Source organism: Rhinichthys klamathensis, unplaced genomic scaffold (assembly GCF_029890125.1).
Source record: "Rhinichthys klamathensis goyatoka isolate OS25496 unplaced genomic scaffold, OSU_Roscu_1.1 h1tg000738l_1, whole genome shotgun sequence".
Classification (NCBI taxonomy): domain Eukaryota; kingdom Metazoa; phylum Chordata; class Actinopteri; order Cypriniformes; family Leuciscidae; genus Rhinichthys; species Rhinichthys klamathensis.
The window spans coordinates 567079-587500 of NW_026607150.1; the positions used below are offsets into that span (position 1 = coordinate 567079).

At 35.2% G+C, this 20422-nt stretch overlaps 1 protein-coding gene across 1 annotated transcript in view; it reads right to left on the bottom strand.

Moving 5' to 3' along the window:
• Window positions 1–20422, bottom strand: part of mtmr4 (myotubularin related protein 4) — a 32537-nt gene that overhangs the window by 7181 nt on the left and 4934 nt on the right. The window contains exons 5-12 of the mRNA XM_056242649.1: window positions 17957–18070; window positions 15964–16145; window positions 10159–10287; window positions 9326–9437; window positions 7072–7267; window positions 5339–5524; window positions 3835–4005; window positions 2101–2255 (exon numbers count right to left, since the gene is read on the bottom strand). Of these exons, the coding sequence (XP_056098624.1) occupies window positions 2101–2255; window positions 3835–4005; window positions 5339–5524; window positions 7072–7267; window positions 9326–9437; window positions 10159–10287; window positions 15964–16145; window positions 17957–18070 (1245 nt within the window). The remainder of the gene's footprint in view (window positions 1–2100; window positions 2256–3834; window positions 4006–5338; window positions 5525–7071; window positions 7268–9325; window positions 9438–10158; window positions 10288–15963; window positions 16146–17956; window positions 18071–20422) is intronic.

Below are 20422 nucleotides of genomic sequence, written 5' to 3' on the forward strand. Positions count from 1 at the left end.
GAGCCAGTATTTTTGTTAAACAAAAAGCAAAGTATTTTATGAAGCATTAAATCTTTTTATTAAATATTGTTTTATTTTAATAATGCGTTTAGTTTGCTTTTCAGCAAAATGTTTTTAAGTGTCTGTATGTTTGAACAAAAAACAAATAATTTTTAATTAAGCATTTAATAATTTTTATAAAATATTAAGTTTGCTTTACTTGCCTTATAAATATTTTGCTAAAAAAAGAGCCAGTATTTTTGTTAAACAAAAAGCAATGTTTTTTTTTAGCAAAATATTTATAAGGCAAGTAAAGCAAACTTAATATTTTATACAAAATTATTAAATGCTTCATTAAAAATGATTTGTTTTTTTGTTCAAACATAGACACTTAAAAATATTTTGTTTAAAAAACACTGAAAAATGTGTCAGGGCAAGTAAAGCAAACATTGCTTTATAAAAAATTAAATATTAAATGTATAAAAAGTAATACATTAATAGTTTTATAAATATATGCTTAATAACTATATATATATATATATATATATATATATTATAAAATATACATTAATAATAAAGCTTTATAACATTACTTTTCTTTTTGTTTAATAAATTAATAAATTAAATAAATAAATTGTTTAATTTTGATTAATAAAAAATATTTGATAAAAATAAACATTTAATTTTTAATAAAAAAATGTAATGCTTAAACAAAAAACCTAAACAGAAGTATTTTTTTATAAACTAAAATACTGACACTTAAAATGATTTTGTAAAAAAAAAAAAAAAAAACTTAAAATGTCACCAAGGCAAGTAAAGCAAACAATATTTTATTAAAAAAACTGTTTTTTGTTTATACTTTAATATATAATAATAAAGCTTTATAACAGTACTTTGCTTTTTGTTTTAATAAAAATGACACCTAATATTTTGCGTAAAAACACATTAAAAATGTCACCAGGACAATTAAAGCAAACTTAATGCTTTGTAAAAAATACAACATTTAATGCTTTTAAAAATTATTCAATGCCTTATGAAAATAAAATACTGACACTTGACAGTCCTGAATCTGTAATTTACTGGCAGAGTCTGTCAGAGCTGGCAGAGCCCTGAATCTGTAATTTACTACTAGATTTAGTAGTGTAGTTTACTTGGAATTGTGGGATATGTAGTACATATATATATATATGAAGAGTTTGGTTCCAAAAAGCAATATACGCCATTAAAAAAAAAATGAGTTACTGCAAAAATCAGTATTGTATCTGGTTGGTATTGAAAAGTCAATGTTTAATTTTAAGTAAAATGCGATATCCGCCGTGTTATTCTGTCATGTTTTCTCCCTTTCTTTCCAAACCGCGACAAACGCCAGTCTCCCTTCTCGGCAGAATGCGATATATCCGCTCTCAACCAATCACAACGCACCATTCCACGCCATGTAAACAGTAACGGCAGCGCCTTAAATACACCCGGCTTCCTAGTTTTTCTGATCTATTTTGTACTTTTCGATCAACAAACAAACAAAAAATGAATAATTTTGACGGCATTGATGAACCTGTGGTTGTTTCTGCGGTGGGTGAGAAACGTAAGGCATCGAAATCGAATCATTTACGTGAGGAGATTAAGAAGACGAGGCACTCGGGAGGAGGAAAAATGTTTTCAATCTTCTTTACAGTTCTTAATAAAAATATTATACTAATAAACTTACGTTGTTGTGTATTTTCAACAGTTTCAATATGAAAAAAAACTTTTATATTGATTCAATGGATTAATTGCATTTTGATTTTTTTTTTTTAAATGGATTTATTGCATTTTGGGGGGAAAATAATCCGTTTTTATAATAAATCTTTTAACATCAAAACCTGGATTTTTTATTTTTTTTGTTATTATGACCTACAAATGCTATGTGAAAGTTTGAAACAGAAAATAGTGGTTTTCATCTTTCCACTTTCTTGGTAAAGAAAACACATTTTTACTCAAATTAATCTAAATGGATTTATTGCGTTTTGGAACCAAACTCTTCATATATATATATATATATATAGGGGAAAAAAAGGTCAAATTAAAGAAAAGGGCCAAATTCACAACAGTGTAATCTGCTGTAAACTGAGCGTGAGCGGTCACCTGTCGAGCGAGCGCGAGGTGAACTCCTCTCCTTGTGCCGAAGGGCTCAGGTAGATCTCCATGGCGTCTTCAGCCGCGGTGCACGGTGATGATGTGGGCAGATAAACAGCCGTCCACAACTGAAGAGCTCGCGTGTGACATACGGGCTGCAAAACCTGCAACAGAGGCAATCACACACATCATGACACACACACCGACGGCTTCACAGTAACTGTGGCGTCAAATCCAAGACATTTATTGGGCATTACAAAACATTTTTTGGAATTTTTTTTTTTGTGTGTCTTTTTTAAAAATTCTCTTAAAATATCTGCAAATTTTCAGGTTTGGAAAAGGCACAGAAATGAATAAAATCATACAAAGTTATAGAAATTTCTATAGTAAATGTAAATTGTTTAGCTCTAAAATACTTTAAAATATACAGTCAAGCCAAAAATTATTTAGACACCAGATCTAATTTTTGATATTTGTTTACTAGTGTGTGCAGGACACTATAGTTCATTTATGTAAGTGAGGAGAGCAAAATAAAGTAAACTGTGACATATTATACCTAAATATTCTTCATACAGCGACTACCAGTAACATTTATAAAAATGTGGGACCAGAAATGATTCCTCCACTTTGAGCTGATCATGTTTTGCTGAAGTGTGTTTTCTGTAATTGCTAATGCTCTTTTTACACACACACTGAACAACATGAAGCTTTGCTTGGTAATCGTTTGAGCTAAACTGGTATTATCTAATTGTGTCGTTAAATTTAACAGCTGACAGATATTCAACATAATTCATTTGTGAGAGTCTAACAGAAGGACGGACAAAACCAGTCAAATATCCACTGATTTAATAACTCTGAGTTCTGCTCATATTTTATTACCATTTTCTAAACTATAGCGAATAAACTGAAAATGTTGAAGGTGTCTGAATACATTTTGGTTTGACTGTATATATTTTGAAATGTATATTAAAAATATGTTACATAAATTTGCTAAAGTTAAAATAGCCTTTTGAGAGTCTCTATTTGGAAGCTTATAATTATAATCGTTAACTAAAACTATTAAAAACATTTCTGTTAATTGAAATCAAGCTGATATAAAATCAAGTATAAATATTAGTTAAAAAACTGTTGCCTGACTGAAATAAGTTTAAGTTGAAGCATTACAATTATTAACTGGAAATAAATACATAAAATTGAAATAAAAATAAATTCAACCCAAATAGCAATCTTTAAAAACAACAACAAAAACTAAATGAAATGACAAAAGCACAATCAAATTACTAAAATTGAAACTAAAATTTACATAAAAAATTTAAAAATATAAAATATGAATAATTAAACTAAAATAACACATGAAAATAAAAACGCCAAGCGCTTCATTGTGAAACAGACGCTCAGCGCCTCTTAAAAACGTGGCATTCCCATTAAAAACAACTGGAAAAATACGCCAGCCGCGTGAAAAAATGCTTTGGTGGCCTTAGTATCATAATTAACCATTTTTTGCAGCATTGACTGCTTAAAGCTGATTATAACCTCGTGTTATAGTTAATGATCTTACACAGTTATTGAACTGAATCAACACTGAGCTGAATAATGACACTAGCTGCTTTATTTGATGAAGTTTGCATCATTGATTCTGTTATTTTCCTGTTTATTACTGAAACAATCTGTTCTGTATAAAGCGCTGTAGAAATGAAGGTGACATGACTTTATGTGTGTGTGTGTGTGTGTGTGTGTGCTGACCATATCATGGCAGGGGATGTAGAGGAAGTTCTGGAAGTTCTTGTTTCCGGTGCGAAGGAGAGACCAGACGGAGCATGTGCGCTTATAGACGTTACGAGCCTCTCGCTCTTTTGCGTTATTGCACAGGAAGGTGCCGTACAGACAGGAGTACGTGTGCTGAACCAGCTTCACCTAGAACAACAACAGAGTTAATCAGTACAAAACTAGAGAACAACATCTGATAATACAAACTGATCATTTATCCTTCCTGCATCATCCAGCCAATCAGGAGGCTTCAAACTCTACAGACTGATTATGATGAGGAACCATGTTATCTGGCTGCATTGAATCACACTTTTTTTTTTTTTTAAGTCCCCCTGTGGTGTAAATCCAGCTTTTAATGTTGTTTATGTGTCTGTGGTGTTTTTAATACGCTTTAAGACACACCATGTGTAAGTTCATAAGTCGACAGCATTGCTGAGTATTTTCTGCTTAAAACTTCAGTGAACCAAAGACAGTCTCAAAAACACGGTTTGAAATCGCTGGTGTTTCTGACGTCACAAACGACCTTGTAACCAATCAGATCAACGTGTGATCGTCAACCAGTGGATCTCTGAGTTGAGTGAGTGAGTGGAGGCGGGGCTCATTTGCATATTCATAGAACCACACATACTAAATGAGGCAAGGGTGTCGAGTTACATTCAAGCTATTTTAAAGCATGAAGAAATAGTTTTTTCAAGGAAAAACGTTTAAATATGTCATTTTGGTGATCAAATAAAGGGATACAATGATTGACTACAGGGGGACTTTAACTAAAAATATAAATGTAGCTCAAATTTTGAGGCTTCTTTGTTAATTAAACCAAAGCTCAAGGTATGGAAAACAGGCAGCTGATGTGTTGATTGGCTAATTACTTTTGTTATTTTCTCAGTTGTGACCAAATATACAGTATATACACTACCGTTCAAAAGTTTGGGGTCAGTGAGAATTTTATTTTTTGGAGGAAAGAAATCAATACTTTTATTTATCAAGGAATAATTAATTTGATCGAAAGTGACAGTAAAGACATTTATAATGTTACAAAAGTGTTTTGAACTTCCTATTCATCAAAGAATCCTAAAAAACAAAACAAAAAAACTGTACAACTGACAGACCAACAACTGTTTCAACATTGATAATAATAATAAATGTTTCTTGAGCATCAAATCCTCATATTATACTGATTTGTGAAGGATCATTTGACACTGAAGACACTGACACTGGTGATGCTGAAAATTCAGCTTTGATCACAGGAATAAATTACACTTTACTATATATTCACACAGAAAACAGCTGATTTACACTGGAATAATATTTAATACTATAACTGATTTTTGTTGTATTTTTAATCAAATAAGCGCAGCCATGGTTAGCAGAAGAGAATTCTTTTAAAAGTATTTAAAATCGTACCGACCCCAAACTTTTGAACGGTAGTGCACACATGAAGTGCGAGTCCCTACTGTAGATAAAAGTAAAGGCTTGTTACCAGAAAGGCCTCGTTGAACTCGAACAGGCAGGGGAACTGCTTCAGGAGCTGATGAACACAGTCCAGCCACTGCAGGAACACCGGACACTGCTCACTCACGTCATCACTGTTCTCCTGATGGCCACAGCGGTCCGCGAACTTGTGCCCGTAATCCAACCACTCGGTCTCTACCAGCACCTGGAAACCCTGCGCACACAATCCCAAAGATGACTGGAGATCGAGAAGATGTAGCTAATGTAATATCAGCGACTTAACTGCACTGACACTTTCGGATGAGAACAAAATGAACTGATTACACACTATTTAAACACCAAAAATGTTTTATTTCTACTCACTATAGTAATGCACTATAAATGCATTTATTTATCATTGTTTTAATCAAATTTTTATTTATTTACACTAATCAAATGTTTATTTTGATCTAATTTAATCAATTTAATAGATTCATTTATTCATTTATTTAATAGGTTCATTCATTTTTGCTGCAAAAAGGTTATTAATTTAGTTCATTTATCTATACAGCCGCCCTGGAGAAAACTGAATAAAATAAATCAATAAATGTTTAAATGTAATAAATGTGTTCTCCAGAGCGGCTGTATAGATAAATGAACTAAATTAATAACTTTTTTGCAGCAAAAATTATTGAACCATCACTGAACTATGACACTATTTTCTTGCTGTACAGCCGAAACAAACTTTGTTGCATTATTTTCCTGTTATCTCTGTAAAGCTGCTTTGAAACAATCAGTGTTGTAAAAATCGCTATATAAATAAAAGGTTACAGGTGACATTTTAATCTAATTTGTTTACAGTAGTCAACATTTGAATTGGATCAAAAACGTTCAAAGTTGTCCTAAGACAAAAACGGGTATTGTTCAAAATTCATGTATAACTTTGATAAAAAGGTTTTGATCCACTTCAAATGTTGACTACTGTATTTTTTCTTTATTATTATTATTTTTTATTTTGATGGCTAAATTTCACATTCATAAATGCAAATTTTCGGGTAAAAAAAAAAACACGTTTTATTGCATTTAAAAATGAAGTAAAGCATTATATTGAGTCAAAATTGCCCTCGAAGAAACAAAAAGCTATTAGAATATTACATGCATGTAGCCTACACTATTTATTTATCATTGGAGAAATATAAAGAGTACAGATAAGCTTAACAGAAATTAAATCCAAATATCCTCCGTCTTTTCCTTATGCATACAAAAATCTAACAGGATATTATAGTTCCTTCTGCAGTGTTAATTAAATATATTCATATTTATATTTATACATACGTCTGTACACACACGCATACACATATTTATGGGGGAAGAATTGTTGCATTATTCCAGATAAATAGATTGAGATTAACAAACAAATGTAAAGAGATTCACAAAAAATGATCAAATTCACAAATAAATAGATTAAGATCCACAAATAAATGTAAAGAGTTTCACAAAAAATGTATAAAACTCACAAATAAATATGATACATGCAAAAAAAATTATATTTACAGATGTGTTTTATGTCACAAACACAACTCAGCCTGGCATTTATTTGTGAACCGCTTTCTGTGCATTTGCACACATTTGTGGATTTGGAAACACTGCATATATTCCAGCATACAGAATGACTACTGTATTTACTCAATTTATTTTGTTACAGTTTACCCCTAGACTTTCCCACAGACCCCTCTTGCGGTCCCTGGACCCCTGTTTTAAACAGCACTTCTTCACATTTACCTCTATGGTTCTGTAGAAGGGATCCAGAAGGATCTTTGCGAGGGCCACGATCTGCGGGGTGCGATCCCATCCGTCTGAACAGTGGACGAGCACCGGACGTCCCTCGCGCTCCACCGCAGAGCACACCAGCGTAGCAGCTTTCAGCATGACGGACAGATGCTGGAGCCAACGGGTGCTTTCCAGAGCCGAGAGCCAGCTGGACAGAGCAGAGCAGAGCGCACACGCGGGTTACAGAGCAGAAACTAGGCCTGATACTGAAGAAAAATGCCATACGCCAAAACTAATTCAATAATGCGATATTCCAAATGTGATACGATAATGCTTAAAGGGATACTCCACCGTTTTTTCACATTAAACTGTTATTCCCTTAACTAAGACGAGTTGATGCATACCTCTCTCGTCTCAGTGCGTGCGCTAAATCGCTCCGTCTTGCGGCGACACTTTGATAGCACTTAGCTTAGCCCAGTTCATTCATTAGGATCCAAGCAGAGAAGCGACCAAACACCACTTTACACGCTTAGAAAAGCGCAACATTTTATTTTGTGTCACCATTCTTGGTCGAGTTACACTACTCGTGTAACTGTATATAAATAGGGAAAACGTGGAGGTGTTTGGTCGCTTCTCTGCTTGGATCCTAATGAATGAACTGGGCTAAGCTAAGTGCTATCAAAGTGTCGCCGCAAGACGGAGCGATTTAGCGCACGCACTGAGACGAGAGAGGTATGCATCAACTCGTCTTAGTTAAGGGAATAACAGTTTAATATGAAAAAACGGTGGAGTATCCCTTTAAAGGGTGTAAAATAAACTTAAATTATCTTTTAAATATATTTAATATTATATAACCTAGATACGCGTTTCACATTCTTTCTGTGACAAGAAAACATCCCTACAGCTTCTGAAAGTGAACATCAGTGTTTTACTGTCACGTAAGAAGGGTTATTTTAACATCAGTGTAAAGCACGGGGGTTCAGCTTATCCTACATTAGGGTTATTTAACAACAGAAACTGAATAATCACATGTAAAAATAAAACACTGCTTAGTGAATGAATGAATGCTCACTGTATGAATAAACACTGTCCCGATTCCTTATTAAAGCTAGACGAGTTATTCAGCCAAGAGCAGTGAGTGATTTTCTCTGTCTTTAGTGCAAGCCGTTGCGATATGCATATCGTGATATATACATATACATATTTCGATAATTTGGATATATTGTGCAGCCCTAGACTTGAGGACACTGTGTGTGAAGGGAGAGCTGAAAATAACTTCAGATGTCATTGATGCATTAGCAATAAAATGTTCTCAACATGCAATCAACTCGAGTTATTCTTTATTTTTAATATCTCAGATTCACAAGTGACACTTCACTTGAAGCCTTTATATATATATATATATATATATATATATATATATATATATATATATATATATATATATATATATATATATATATATATATATATATATAATGCAATATAAAAGTATTTTTAATGCATTCATTATGCCATGTAATGCACCTTATAATGCATTGTATAGTCTCCTTAATAATTGTAACCGCAGTTATAAAAATTATCTATTCATAGTACCTTACAAAGTATAATGCATTTAAACCCGACAAACAACCAATTTAAGATGTAACAAGGCTTCTGCAAATATAATGCATTTTAACTTAAATGCATAACTTTTCATAAATAATTGTTAGAATGTACATTGTGAATAGCTTTATAATGCACTGTACAAAAAGGCCTTAGGTAAAGTGGTAATGAAAATTGCTATGCATTCGATGCTTTACTCGTCAGCCACGATAACACTATGTCTTTGAATTATCTTCATTTGGGAGGCTTTTATTTTTATTTTCTCAGCTAATGTTTTTTATAAATATATAAATAGAATATTATTATTTAAATTTAATATACAAACAACCATTCAAAAGTTTGGGGACAGTAATTTAAAAAAAAATTAAGACTATTTGCATTAAATTGATCAAAATCATCATATTAGAGTGATTTCGAAGGATCATGTGACACTGAAGACTGGAGTAATGATGCTGAAAATACAGCTTTGATCACAGGAATAAATTACACTTTACTGTATATTCACATAGAAAACAGCTCTTTTAAATTGTAATAATATATCATATTTTTACTGTATTTTTGATCATATAAATGCCACCTCGGTGAGCAGAAGAGATTTGTCAAAAACATAAAAATAAAAAAAAAGTGTATGTAAATTTCAGCACAGCGATGCAACACTTACTTGCCGGGATCTGGGATCTGACTGCAAACCGCTCGCAGCGACTGAAAGCTGTTTCTGATGGAGTGGATGTTGGCCATGCCCATAAACATCACCTCACAGTTGGGATAGTACTCTAAAAACACAAATAAACCAGACTTCAGTCAACAAACAAGCAACAGCTATGATCCCGTCCAAAGGTGTGAATTCAACTCATGCTCACAACTGCAATATTGCAGAAAACATTTGAGAAGAAAGCAGCGTTTCCATCCCATGTATTCAAGAGGACAAAACATCACTTCATGGGTAAGTTGTGCAAAATATCTAATAAAACGGAAATTGTTGCAATCTGGGAAGAAACTGTGGTCTTTTTTCCTCCATCATAAATGAGTTTCAGATGAAACACAGTAAACGCTGTCATGTTATCTTGCGTTCGGATGCTGGTGTTTGTGAACACACTCGTGTGAGACACTCCTGAGGGAATTAAACCCAATCATTCTGATCACAGACTTTGACTCAGTGTTTTAGAAACACCAAACCAACATTTGAGATGCTGCGATGCGATTGGTCCGCTGGTTAGTCCAGTTATCCAATCACATCCACCGTTGAGGCAAAGTCACTCGAGTTTTTTGTTGCACATCGAGGGATTTATTTGGTAAATGCGTTTCCATTGTTTATGTGCATATCTTCTTATCGGATAAAAAAAGTGCATATGTTTTTTATGCACATTTTTTGAATTCATGCACATCTTGGCATTTCTATCCAGCACTTTTTATGCAATATCCTAAAATGCACATTAAAACAGCTAGTGATGTCCACCATTGTCAAGAGACTATCATGAGTTGACGCACACTGACCTTCACACTCGCAGCCTCCTCCTTTGGCACGGTTCGCCACGGCGGCGGTGTATGAACGGGCATCGAGAATCAGCAACTTCTGGGCCGCGGCGCTGGCGTCAGGAACGGGACATCCCGCCAGAGACGAGTCTGAGGACAAGACAGAGTGGAGGAGATTAGACAGAAATACTGACATACTGCCTACTACACACTACACTGCATGATCCGCATACGAGCGTCAGATATTAGCAGGTCTAGGAGCAAAAAACGGCATCAAAATGAACAAAAATATCCCCCAAATCGAAGATAACGGGACCAAAAATATATGTATCACTTTACAATAAGGTCCCATTAGTTAATGTGTTATTAACATTAACTAACGACAAGCAATACATTTGTTACTTAATCTGTAACAAATCTTGATAATCTGTTAATGTTAGTTGGCAAAAACACAAATGTTCATTTTTAGTTCATGTTAACTAATGTTTACAGATGAAACCTTATTGTAAAGTGTTACCAAAATGTCAATATTACAACATCAAGAGGAATAATCGACAATGATGATTTTTTTTTTGTCATAATATTGCAGCCATAGCCTTTTAATGAGCTCCTGTTTTTTTTTGTTTATAATTAAATACTTTATGTAGGCTATTTGCATCATGCAACTGTTGTGTAAATACATGTATGCCAATATGAGCAATATGAAACGGTGAATAAAACATAAATGCATGTCAGACGCAGCTTCTGTTCCACCTTTGCCGTATAAAGATAGCTTTTGTTGTGGGTAACAGTCTATAATTGTAAAAGTATTTGACGTAAGATGGATACAATTGTTGGAACTGGTGAAAAATGCAAATATTATACCATCAAATCTAAGTCAGACTGTCTAAACGGGTGTTAATGAAAGTGAAGTGAACCACTCATTTGCTGCAGCTTCAACCGTGACACAATTATGATTACACTGCGCCGTTCTGAGTCGTGACATTTCTACAACAGCCCGCAGAAATAAGTTTTAGTATGGCAGAGAGGTGAAAACAGCAGGAGAATAAGAAGAAGTCGGCCCATAAGACTCATTTTAATGCGACACAAGTGCAGATATAATTCTTCAGTCTGTCCCGCTGGAAAAATCAATGCTGAGAAACTCTTGGCATCACGACGGCACTGATTCTTTCTGCACATGACAGCCAATTCACTTACAGGCATTAAGACGAGAGAGACTTCACAGAGGCCAGCCAGAACTCGACCGGAAGAGTCCAGAGAGGGGTCTCGACTCAGCAGAAACACTGCGTTCAGCAGAACATCCAATCAAAAAGAGTGATCGCATAAAGCAGTGCGACTCAGCATAAATGATTATTGGAACTGAACCACCCTGCAGTTAACTAACAACTGAATTAATTACATTTTACATTTTATGTAGAAGATAAGTGGGGCTTGTTCATCCAAACCTCCCCTCTGTGCACAATACAATAAATACATAGATAGCATGGAATATGAATGTTTTTCGAAGAGTAATGCAGCAAATGCTCGCTACGTAAAGTCTGTGCATTGCATTAAGTAGATGCTTTTATCCAAAGCGACTTGTGGATGTGGAAAATCACAAGCAATTTGTCCTAGAGCAAACAATATTCATAGTTCACGACGCCAGTATAGTATAAAAAAAATAGATTATTAAATAAGATCGAGCAGAGGTGAAGGAGTTGTTTGTTTGTTTTTATAAGTAGGCGTAATGTAAGTGGCTATGGATCAGAACTGAGATAACCTGTTAAGTGTCACCCCCCTTTTTTTTTTTATATACACATTTCGAACTTAAATGGTTGTAATTCAAGAATGCTTTGGAATATAGACGTAAGATTGGTCTCATTTTAAAGAATACATTTGGCAGATTTTTGTGGAAGTGGAATAAATTAAGAAAGTGAGACAAAAAAGTTTGATTTTATGAAAATGTACAATGTAAAAAATTTAATTATTCATATTTTATATAAAATATATATTTTCAAAACCTGGGCGACTCTAAAACTGCAAAAAAATCAAAGCCAAAAATCTGAACAAGCTGTGTTTCAAATTTTAGGTTGATATCTCAAAAAATGAGCTTTCAGTGAAATATAAGGGCGCCTCCATTTCCATATGTGTTTGAGTGATTTGAACCATTATTTCCACAATTTTCATACAATTTATGAAGTAGACATCCTATTTAGAAGTAATATGAGAAGTTTGGCAGATTTTGATATGAATAAACCTCTAAGAAACATAAAAAGAACAAGTATGTGCGTTATAGCTCGCTGCCACATCACATGTAGCGGCACATAAAAAACAAACCAAAAACCGCTAAGGAGCTGAGTGGAGGAATGACTTCTGTGACGCGTTTATCCATGAAGCTTGCATGTTGTTTTATTTTGTACAAGTTTCACGTTTGCACGTTTGCACGGTCAACAAAATATGTGCTCCAGCACTCACCCCCATTCTTTCATGAACACACACAACAGGTGTTTTAACCCCTCTTAATTAATGACACTCCCATTATAGTTTGGTCACATGACTTTCCCATTACATGGCTCCTACATCACAAATGGTGAATCTATCATTTTTTTCCTTTAGATTTAAAAAAAATAAACTAAAATAATTGAATGGATGCTATCTTTTGAACTCTTGGCATGAAAACAAACTGAGGTTTCTACCCTTCTTTCATGATTTTTCATGTTCATCTCCATTTCAAAATAAAGGTCTAAACACGCTTTAGGAGTATGAAAGAGGGAGATTCAGGAGATTCACCAAATAGGGAAACTAGAGATTGTAAGCTTTCAAATGATATATAGTTTGTCAAGATTAGTTTAGGTTTAGTATAGGATATTACTGTTTTAAAAATGTAATGGATTTGGGCCCACCGGTGGGCCGGTGACACTTAAGAGGGTGAGACCATTTTTGTGTCTCATTCACTCGGATGTACATCATATCTCTCATTGCATGAGCGCCTACTCGACTGGCGAAACCCTCGCAATTTAACCGACTTGTGATGACACTGCATTAAAATACTTATTCATCTACTACTTAATGATGCGTGAAGCTCCTCTTTAATGACGCGGCACTTCTCTTTTATTAATTTAGCCCTGTTACAGTTAAATGAGCAAAGGGGTTTAACGATCAAACAATAATTTTGCAGTTTTTACTGTAACAAAATGTTTTTTTTGAACCCTTGAATTTCCCATATGGGCCGATACAGCCAATCAGCCCATTTCACTGTGCCGTTACTCAGCCACCATAGAGCGTGTGCTAAAGTTAACATGCAGGCCTCATACTAGTTGCAATGGACTAAAGAAATCATACCAATGCTTTTTAACTTTGCACATTTTATTGGCAATTCCCGGCACGTAAACGATGCTTTTAAGCTAAAATTTGTGCTTTGTGCTATAGGTAATAATGCTCTAACAAAATTAACATTTCAAACAGCTTTTAGAGCACCAATCTTTTTTTAATAACACTTTGAATTCACATAACGAGTCCCGTCCTTCGGATGAGATGTTAAAACGAGGTCCTGACTCTCTGTGGTCATTAAAAATACCAATAAATGCAGTTGAAGGGGATATAAAAAAGTTTGGTACTACAGTAAAATTAAAATTGAAATAAAAAAAAGTCCAAAATTTGGATTTTGTTAGACCATTACCTCTATTAATAGCTTTGACGCAATCTCTATAGTGGCCAAGAAAAGAACGAGAGCATTTACGTGGTATTTTGCTTGTTGATTCTGTAATGTTGTCAACCTATATTTACTTATTGAAATTTTCGTTGTGTCATGCACTAATGCCAGCCTTACATAAACATGGTCCAAAATGGGTAGCGCTTTGTTTTACACTCCATCCATCCATCCATCCATCCATCCATCCATCCATATATGGGTAATAACTAGGTAGTAACCCTGAACCTACCCCCAAACCTAACCTTAACCCATATTGTTACCTTATATTACCTAGTACTTTCTTTCCAAATGTACTGCAACTACTGTAAAATTAAAAGCAGCCCCAAATGTGTGTCCCGTCTCCATGTAGCCGGACACTCATTCACACTTACAAATCAAAGATTTTACACTTCTAAGACACTTTTAAAAGGACAGGGGTGACAAGGGAATCAAAACAATAAGTTGACGTGTAAAATGGGCAGATTTAAGTAAAGTCTTCTAGAAAAGTGAATCATCACGACACCTCAATTACACCGCGGCCATCTGGGAGATTGTGAAATGTAAACAATTTCTGGTCTTGCCGTTGTGAGACAATGAAGAAAATAATGCACCATCTACATTATAACCAACCTGACGTTCTCGAGCGCATCTCTGCAGAGCGTTTGATCTGGTCTGATTGTGAGGATGTTGGCATCGGCTCTCGACTCATTAGATAGAGCGGTCACGACTGTAATTAGAGCGTGTTTACTCTTCAACTGCGCAAACCTGCCAAATTCCCTCTCAGACAACAGCCTGCACACTCATTTCCAGGCGCTCCGGCAGGCGAGCCCGTGGCACCTCTGCCCGTCCCGTTCCCAGCACACACTGGCAGTGGCAGAGCGGAAACGGCCGTAATTGAAAAGTTTTCCCATGGCAAAACCCATGATTCTTAGCAATCAGGTTGGCGCGAGCCGTTCATCTGCAGTCCAACACCATAATTGTCTCTAGACGCGTTTACGCTCTTCATTTGTGGGACAGAACGAGGGTGAGAACGCATTTTAAACACAGAAACTAATTACTTATGACATTTCCCCCCCCAAAACATACAGTAATTATCTGACAGAGAGAGGATTCAGTGGTCTAGAAGACGATTATTTGGAAAACTTTTGGATAAAGTGCAGGAATATAAGAGAGATGCTTTGTTGAAACGTTCACTGATTCATGTTTGTACTTACAGGCTTTTGCATTTCTAATGCGCGGAATAACATTAACACCCCAATTAATAAAACCCCGACCAATTACATACAATAAACAGATAACAGATACAACGTTTGAGCTTAAAATGTATTAGTAAATGTTGAGATTAACATTAACTAAGGTTAATAAATGCTGTAAAAGTATTTTTTATTGCACGTTAACTAATGTCACTCATGTAAAGAGTTACTATAATTCTCAATATACTTTTGTTTTCATTATTTTCTTAATATATAATTATAATTACACAAGTAATTTAATAATGCATAAATTAATTAGTTATTTTAAGTCTGTAAACTCTCTAATAAATAATAAAATCATTATAGGATTGGATTGTGATTCAAAAAACATTTTATTTGTCTCTAATAACCACTGCAGCATCAGCTCTTTTCTCAGTGTCTGAAACGGTTCGATAAAGGATTCAGTCTCTCTAAACTCCGCCTTTCCGAGAGCTGCTCTGATTGGTCAGATTGCCCAGTGTGCTGTGATTGGTCAGAAACCAAACGCTCATTATCATATCTGAGCTCCGCTCTTCCTCAGCACTTGATACACAGTGATACGAACGGTAACATTGTCATTGGTTTTACCGTATTAATCTCATCAAAGTGAATTTGCTTTTGGCAGCAGAAAACAGCGTCTTCTCCACATGAACATCACGAACCAAACTCTCCCAGTCTCAGATACAACTACAGTGTTTGAGGGCGGAGCTAAGAGACGCTGTTCAGCCAATGAAAACCACAGGCTGGCATTATGCAAATTAGTTACGTAGGTCCGTGCAGGAAATAAGACTGGAATTACTGACGACTCGTTTCAGTTCTATTCTTTGAAACTTTGCAGAGCTTTTACATTCACAAACAGCTGTTTTACACACTGCATTAAAGAGAATCCTGTAAACAACGGTCTGTGTGTTGTCAGCGTCTCACCGAAGTCACTGTCGCACGAGTCGGGTCCGTCTCCTCTGGTCCTGCAGACCTGTGGCCCGGCGTCCAGCTGACAGGCCTTCGCTATCGACGTCACCAGATACTCGTCCTCGGTGTTCCTCCAACCCCACCAGCTGATCTCCGGCTGACTGCAGCGAGCGATGACCGCCCCGTTACGCTGGTGCCTGGCGGACAGACCCAATCACAGGACATCAGGCATTCATAAAGGGATAGTTCACCCAAAAATTTAAATTAGCCCATGATTTACTCACCTAAAGTCATCCTATGTGCATATGACGACTTCTTTCAGACGAATACAATCGGAGATATATTAAAAAAATGTCCTGGCTCTTGCAAGCTTTATAATGGCAGTGGATTGCAAGCATCAGATTGAAGCTCAAAAAAGTGCATCTATCCATCATAAACGAACTCCACACGGCTCCGGGGGTTAATAAAGGCCTTGTGAAGTGATGCGTTTGTGTAAGAAAAATATTCATATTTAACTAGGGCAGTCACTTTTGTGAAAGTGTTTGATTTTTGGAGACATGTGTTCATTGAATCGATTGTAAAATCAATTTTCCATGTCTAAAGATGTTTCCATTTTCAACACCAAATACAGGCAAATCCACGGACACCTAACAGGCATTAGGACGAGCGTAAAGAGGGCGCTTGAGACGCACAAGTCAGCAATATTCCTGATGATTTATTGATGTGAAGTTTCAGCACAATGACAAACAGGAGTGCAACATTCAGGGATTGAAATTAACACCCTCGACTCGTCAAATGCGGGTAAAAATGAACTTTGGCGGGAAACACTGTCAAATCACGAGCCAATCTGGCGTGTTTCTGTGTTTACTCACTTTGCTGGGGAAGTTCGTGTAAGACAAATCTGTGCGGATTTAGCGCAAATATGCAACTCGTGATCCTCATGATATATTAAATACAGCGTATTGCAGAATCTGCGCATTTCTGGCTTACTTGAACACACACACACACACACGTCACTAAGCAACAAATAACGGCGCGCTTATTCACTTGCATTGAAGCAATAACGAATATTAAAAAGCATTTGGTGAACAGAAAAGACATTGTTATTTTCCAGCATCCTACATGTTCTGTGCAATGTATTGATCTGTCCGCCTAAAACACATTTTTGGTAAAAATAAATAAATAAATAAAAAATAATAATAAAAAAAGGATGTTAAAATCGATTCCCTATTTTCGTTTTCGAAACTTGAGTGTTAGTTGGTCTGATCGATTGTGCAATTTTGTGGGATTTTTGAGTGTAAAGTGACAGCCCTATATTTAACACGTTACAAAGTAAAATTCTAGCTTCTGGTTAAACGAACATACGGATTCCACTTACGCCTAAATAATAATAATTTATATTAATGTATATAGCGCCTTTCCCAAGCTCAAGGACTCTTCACAATAAAAAAATAAAATAAAAAAACAGTTCACACATGAATGGACAATAGACATTTGCCCAGTCCGAGCGATTGCAGTTGCATATCGCATTACATTTTGAAATACAAAAAAAAAGAAAAAAAAAGCACAACTTATGCCGTCAGAAGTAGCGTAGTGCGTCATGGCGAAGCGTAAATATCAGCAGTACGTCGCATTACTCGCAGAAGTTTTAAATATGAATATTTTGAAATACACAAACGCATCGCATCAGAAGGCCTTTATTAACCCCCGGAGCCGTGTGGAGTTCATTTATGATGGATAGATGCACTTTTTTGAGCTTCAATCTGATGCTTGCAATCCACTGCCATTATAAAGCTCGGAAGCGTCAGTGTGTTTATTAATATAACACGGTGTATATGACTTTCTACTTTCAGACGAATACACATAGGATGGCTTCAGGGCGAGTAAATCATGGGCTAATTTTCATTTTAAAGTGAAGTACTGCTTTAATTTGACAGAAGAAAAAAGGCTGGATGTAAGGCTGAAATGAGTGTGAGAGGACTGGACATGGACAAGCTGCTGCTCTCACCTGTACACCACCACAGGAATCCTCTTCCAGGACCTGAAGGAGCCCACGCTCTCCAGCTCTTTATCTGTGATCCAGACGGGCACCAGCAGCTTCTGAGGGTAACTCGAACACAACCTACAAGACAGAACGACGAGAGTTTGACACTGAAACTGACAGACATGAACACAACCACCAGTCAGAACCAATTTCAGTTACACAGAAAAAAAAAAAAATTTATTATAATTTTATAATACACACCATATCAGCAGCAAAGGCTATTATCATGGAAAACAGAGTAGAAGAAATCATCATAACTAGGGATGCCCCCGAAAATTTTGGACCGAAACAGAAAATTCTGGATGCACTTGGCGGAAACCGAAAATTACTATTAATTTAAAATTACTATTAAATTAGTAATAAAAAAAAAATATATATATAAATAAATAAAAAGAATCATTAATTTCTCATTTTATATTAGTTTTTTGTATAATTGTATTATTAATAGACTTTTTGATTAATTAAATTATTTTACTGAATCTGAATTAAAAAAATAGAAGCCAATAAAATAACCACACCTTTGTTTAAAGTAACACAAAAATTGGACAGAAAATAGGCCTATATTAAAATAATATTAAATATCAATTTCATATTTAAGGGGCGGGGCAGGATGGCATGTTTTCGGCTTTTTTTCTTCTTTCGGCCAAAAATTGAAACTGCCGATAATTTTCGCCGGGCAAAATTTCTATGAATCCCTAATTATAACCATAACAACAATAAAATGTCAAGAAATAAAGACAATTATATACAATAATTTAACATTTCCTACAACAAATACAGTAAAAATATAGATATATTAGCGACAGCAGCAAATGTATTTGCCATTTCAGTGAAATCTGATTAAAAAAAATTTTTTTGTTGAAAATGTCCATTAATGACATTTCTGAATAAAACCATTGCCTAATATAATTTAAAGAAGCATTTCAATAAAACATGCTTTATATTATTTATTAAATAAATAAACAATGCAATAACATTTTATTGTTTTGTATTGGTACTAGTAATTCTCCATATTTTACCATGTTTACAAACCCAGATATTAAAACATGATTTTTTGTAAAGCTGTTTTTAAAACATTGTGTGTTGTGAAAAGAGCTATGCAAATAAAATTGACTTAACGTGTATTACCAAGTTAAATTAAAACAAGTATTTAACTAAACATTGCTTATGATTGTAATTGTTAAAGTGAGTGATTTTCTTTAATGCTGTTGTTTGAATAATATTAACATCATAATTGACAGCAGCAAGACCAAATGCACAGTATCAGTCAGTCCTATCAGTTTATATTCATTCAACAAACTTAATACCTTTTGACTATGAAGTGCGTTAAACTGCCGAACATGAAAGTGTTTGAACATCAAATATATCATCACACATGAGGATTAAAGTCATTTTCTCTTATCCTGATGTTCAGATTAATCACACACACACAAACACTCTCATTCCCGCTGTGTGTCTCACTCTCAAATGACAAAACTCAGTCCAATTATTTCCTGATGTCCTCAATGACCGACCTTACAGACACACACACACACACACACTCGAGTGTGTCTGACGTGACTCATGTGGAGCAGCAGGTTCAGGCTCGCTTTAATTATCCATCTCTACAGCACTTCTCACACCGCCTGCACTTACAGCCAAAGTTGTTTTAAGGAAATTATCGGAAATATGTTCAACAGGTTTCACTTTTCAAGGACAATTTAAAGAGGACATATGATGTCAATTTTCAAAGTGTTGATGATGTTTTCAGGCTCTACTTGAACAGGTTTTCTGCTTGAATGTTGATTATTCTCCTCATATTCTCCATTGTTGCGGCTCCTCTCTTCCCAGTCTGTCAGTAACGCTGTTTACTTCCTGTCTCTATGAAGCCCCTCCTTCTGAAAAGCACACTGTGCTCTCATTGGTCGGCTGGAGCAGTGTGTTGTGATTGGTCGAGCGCTTCGAGTGTGTTTGGGAAATGTCCCGCCCCTTCCCATAACCGCCAGTTTAACACACTACTAAGTAACTCGACCAGGCCCCGCCCCTTTATTCTGCGTATTAATTATTATAATGAGGAATATTGTGACGTGTTCGTTCCCGGAAGAAACTCAAGACTACAATGGAGGCGTTTCAGGAGTTCAGAAACACTGACACTGATATAGAGAAGAACTAGAGCTTGTTCATGCTCAGACAGCAACATTACACACTATAGAAAGACGAACAAGGGAAAAAGCTAAATATAGGACTGTTACTGGGACTATATATTGTGGTGATGATATAAAGATATTTTACTATATCGTTTATGTAAATGTTAGGGGTGTAACAATATATCGAAATACAAAAATGCAACAATATGCATCACTGATAGTGACAATATGTATTGTGTATGTATGTGTGAGAAAAAATTCAAGTTTTCAGAGTTTTAGTGTCAGCACTACATTAAACTACTAT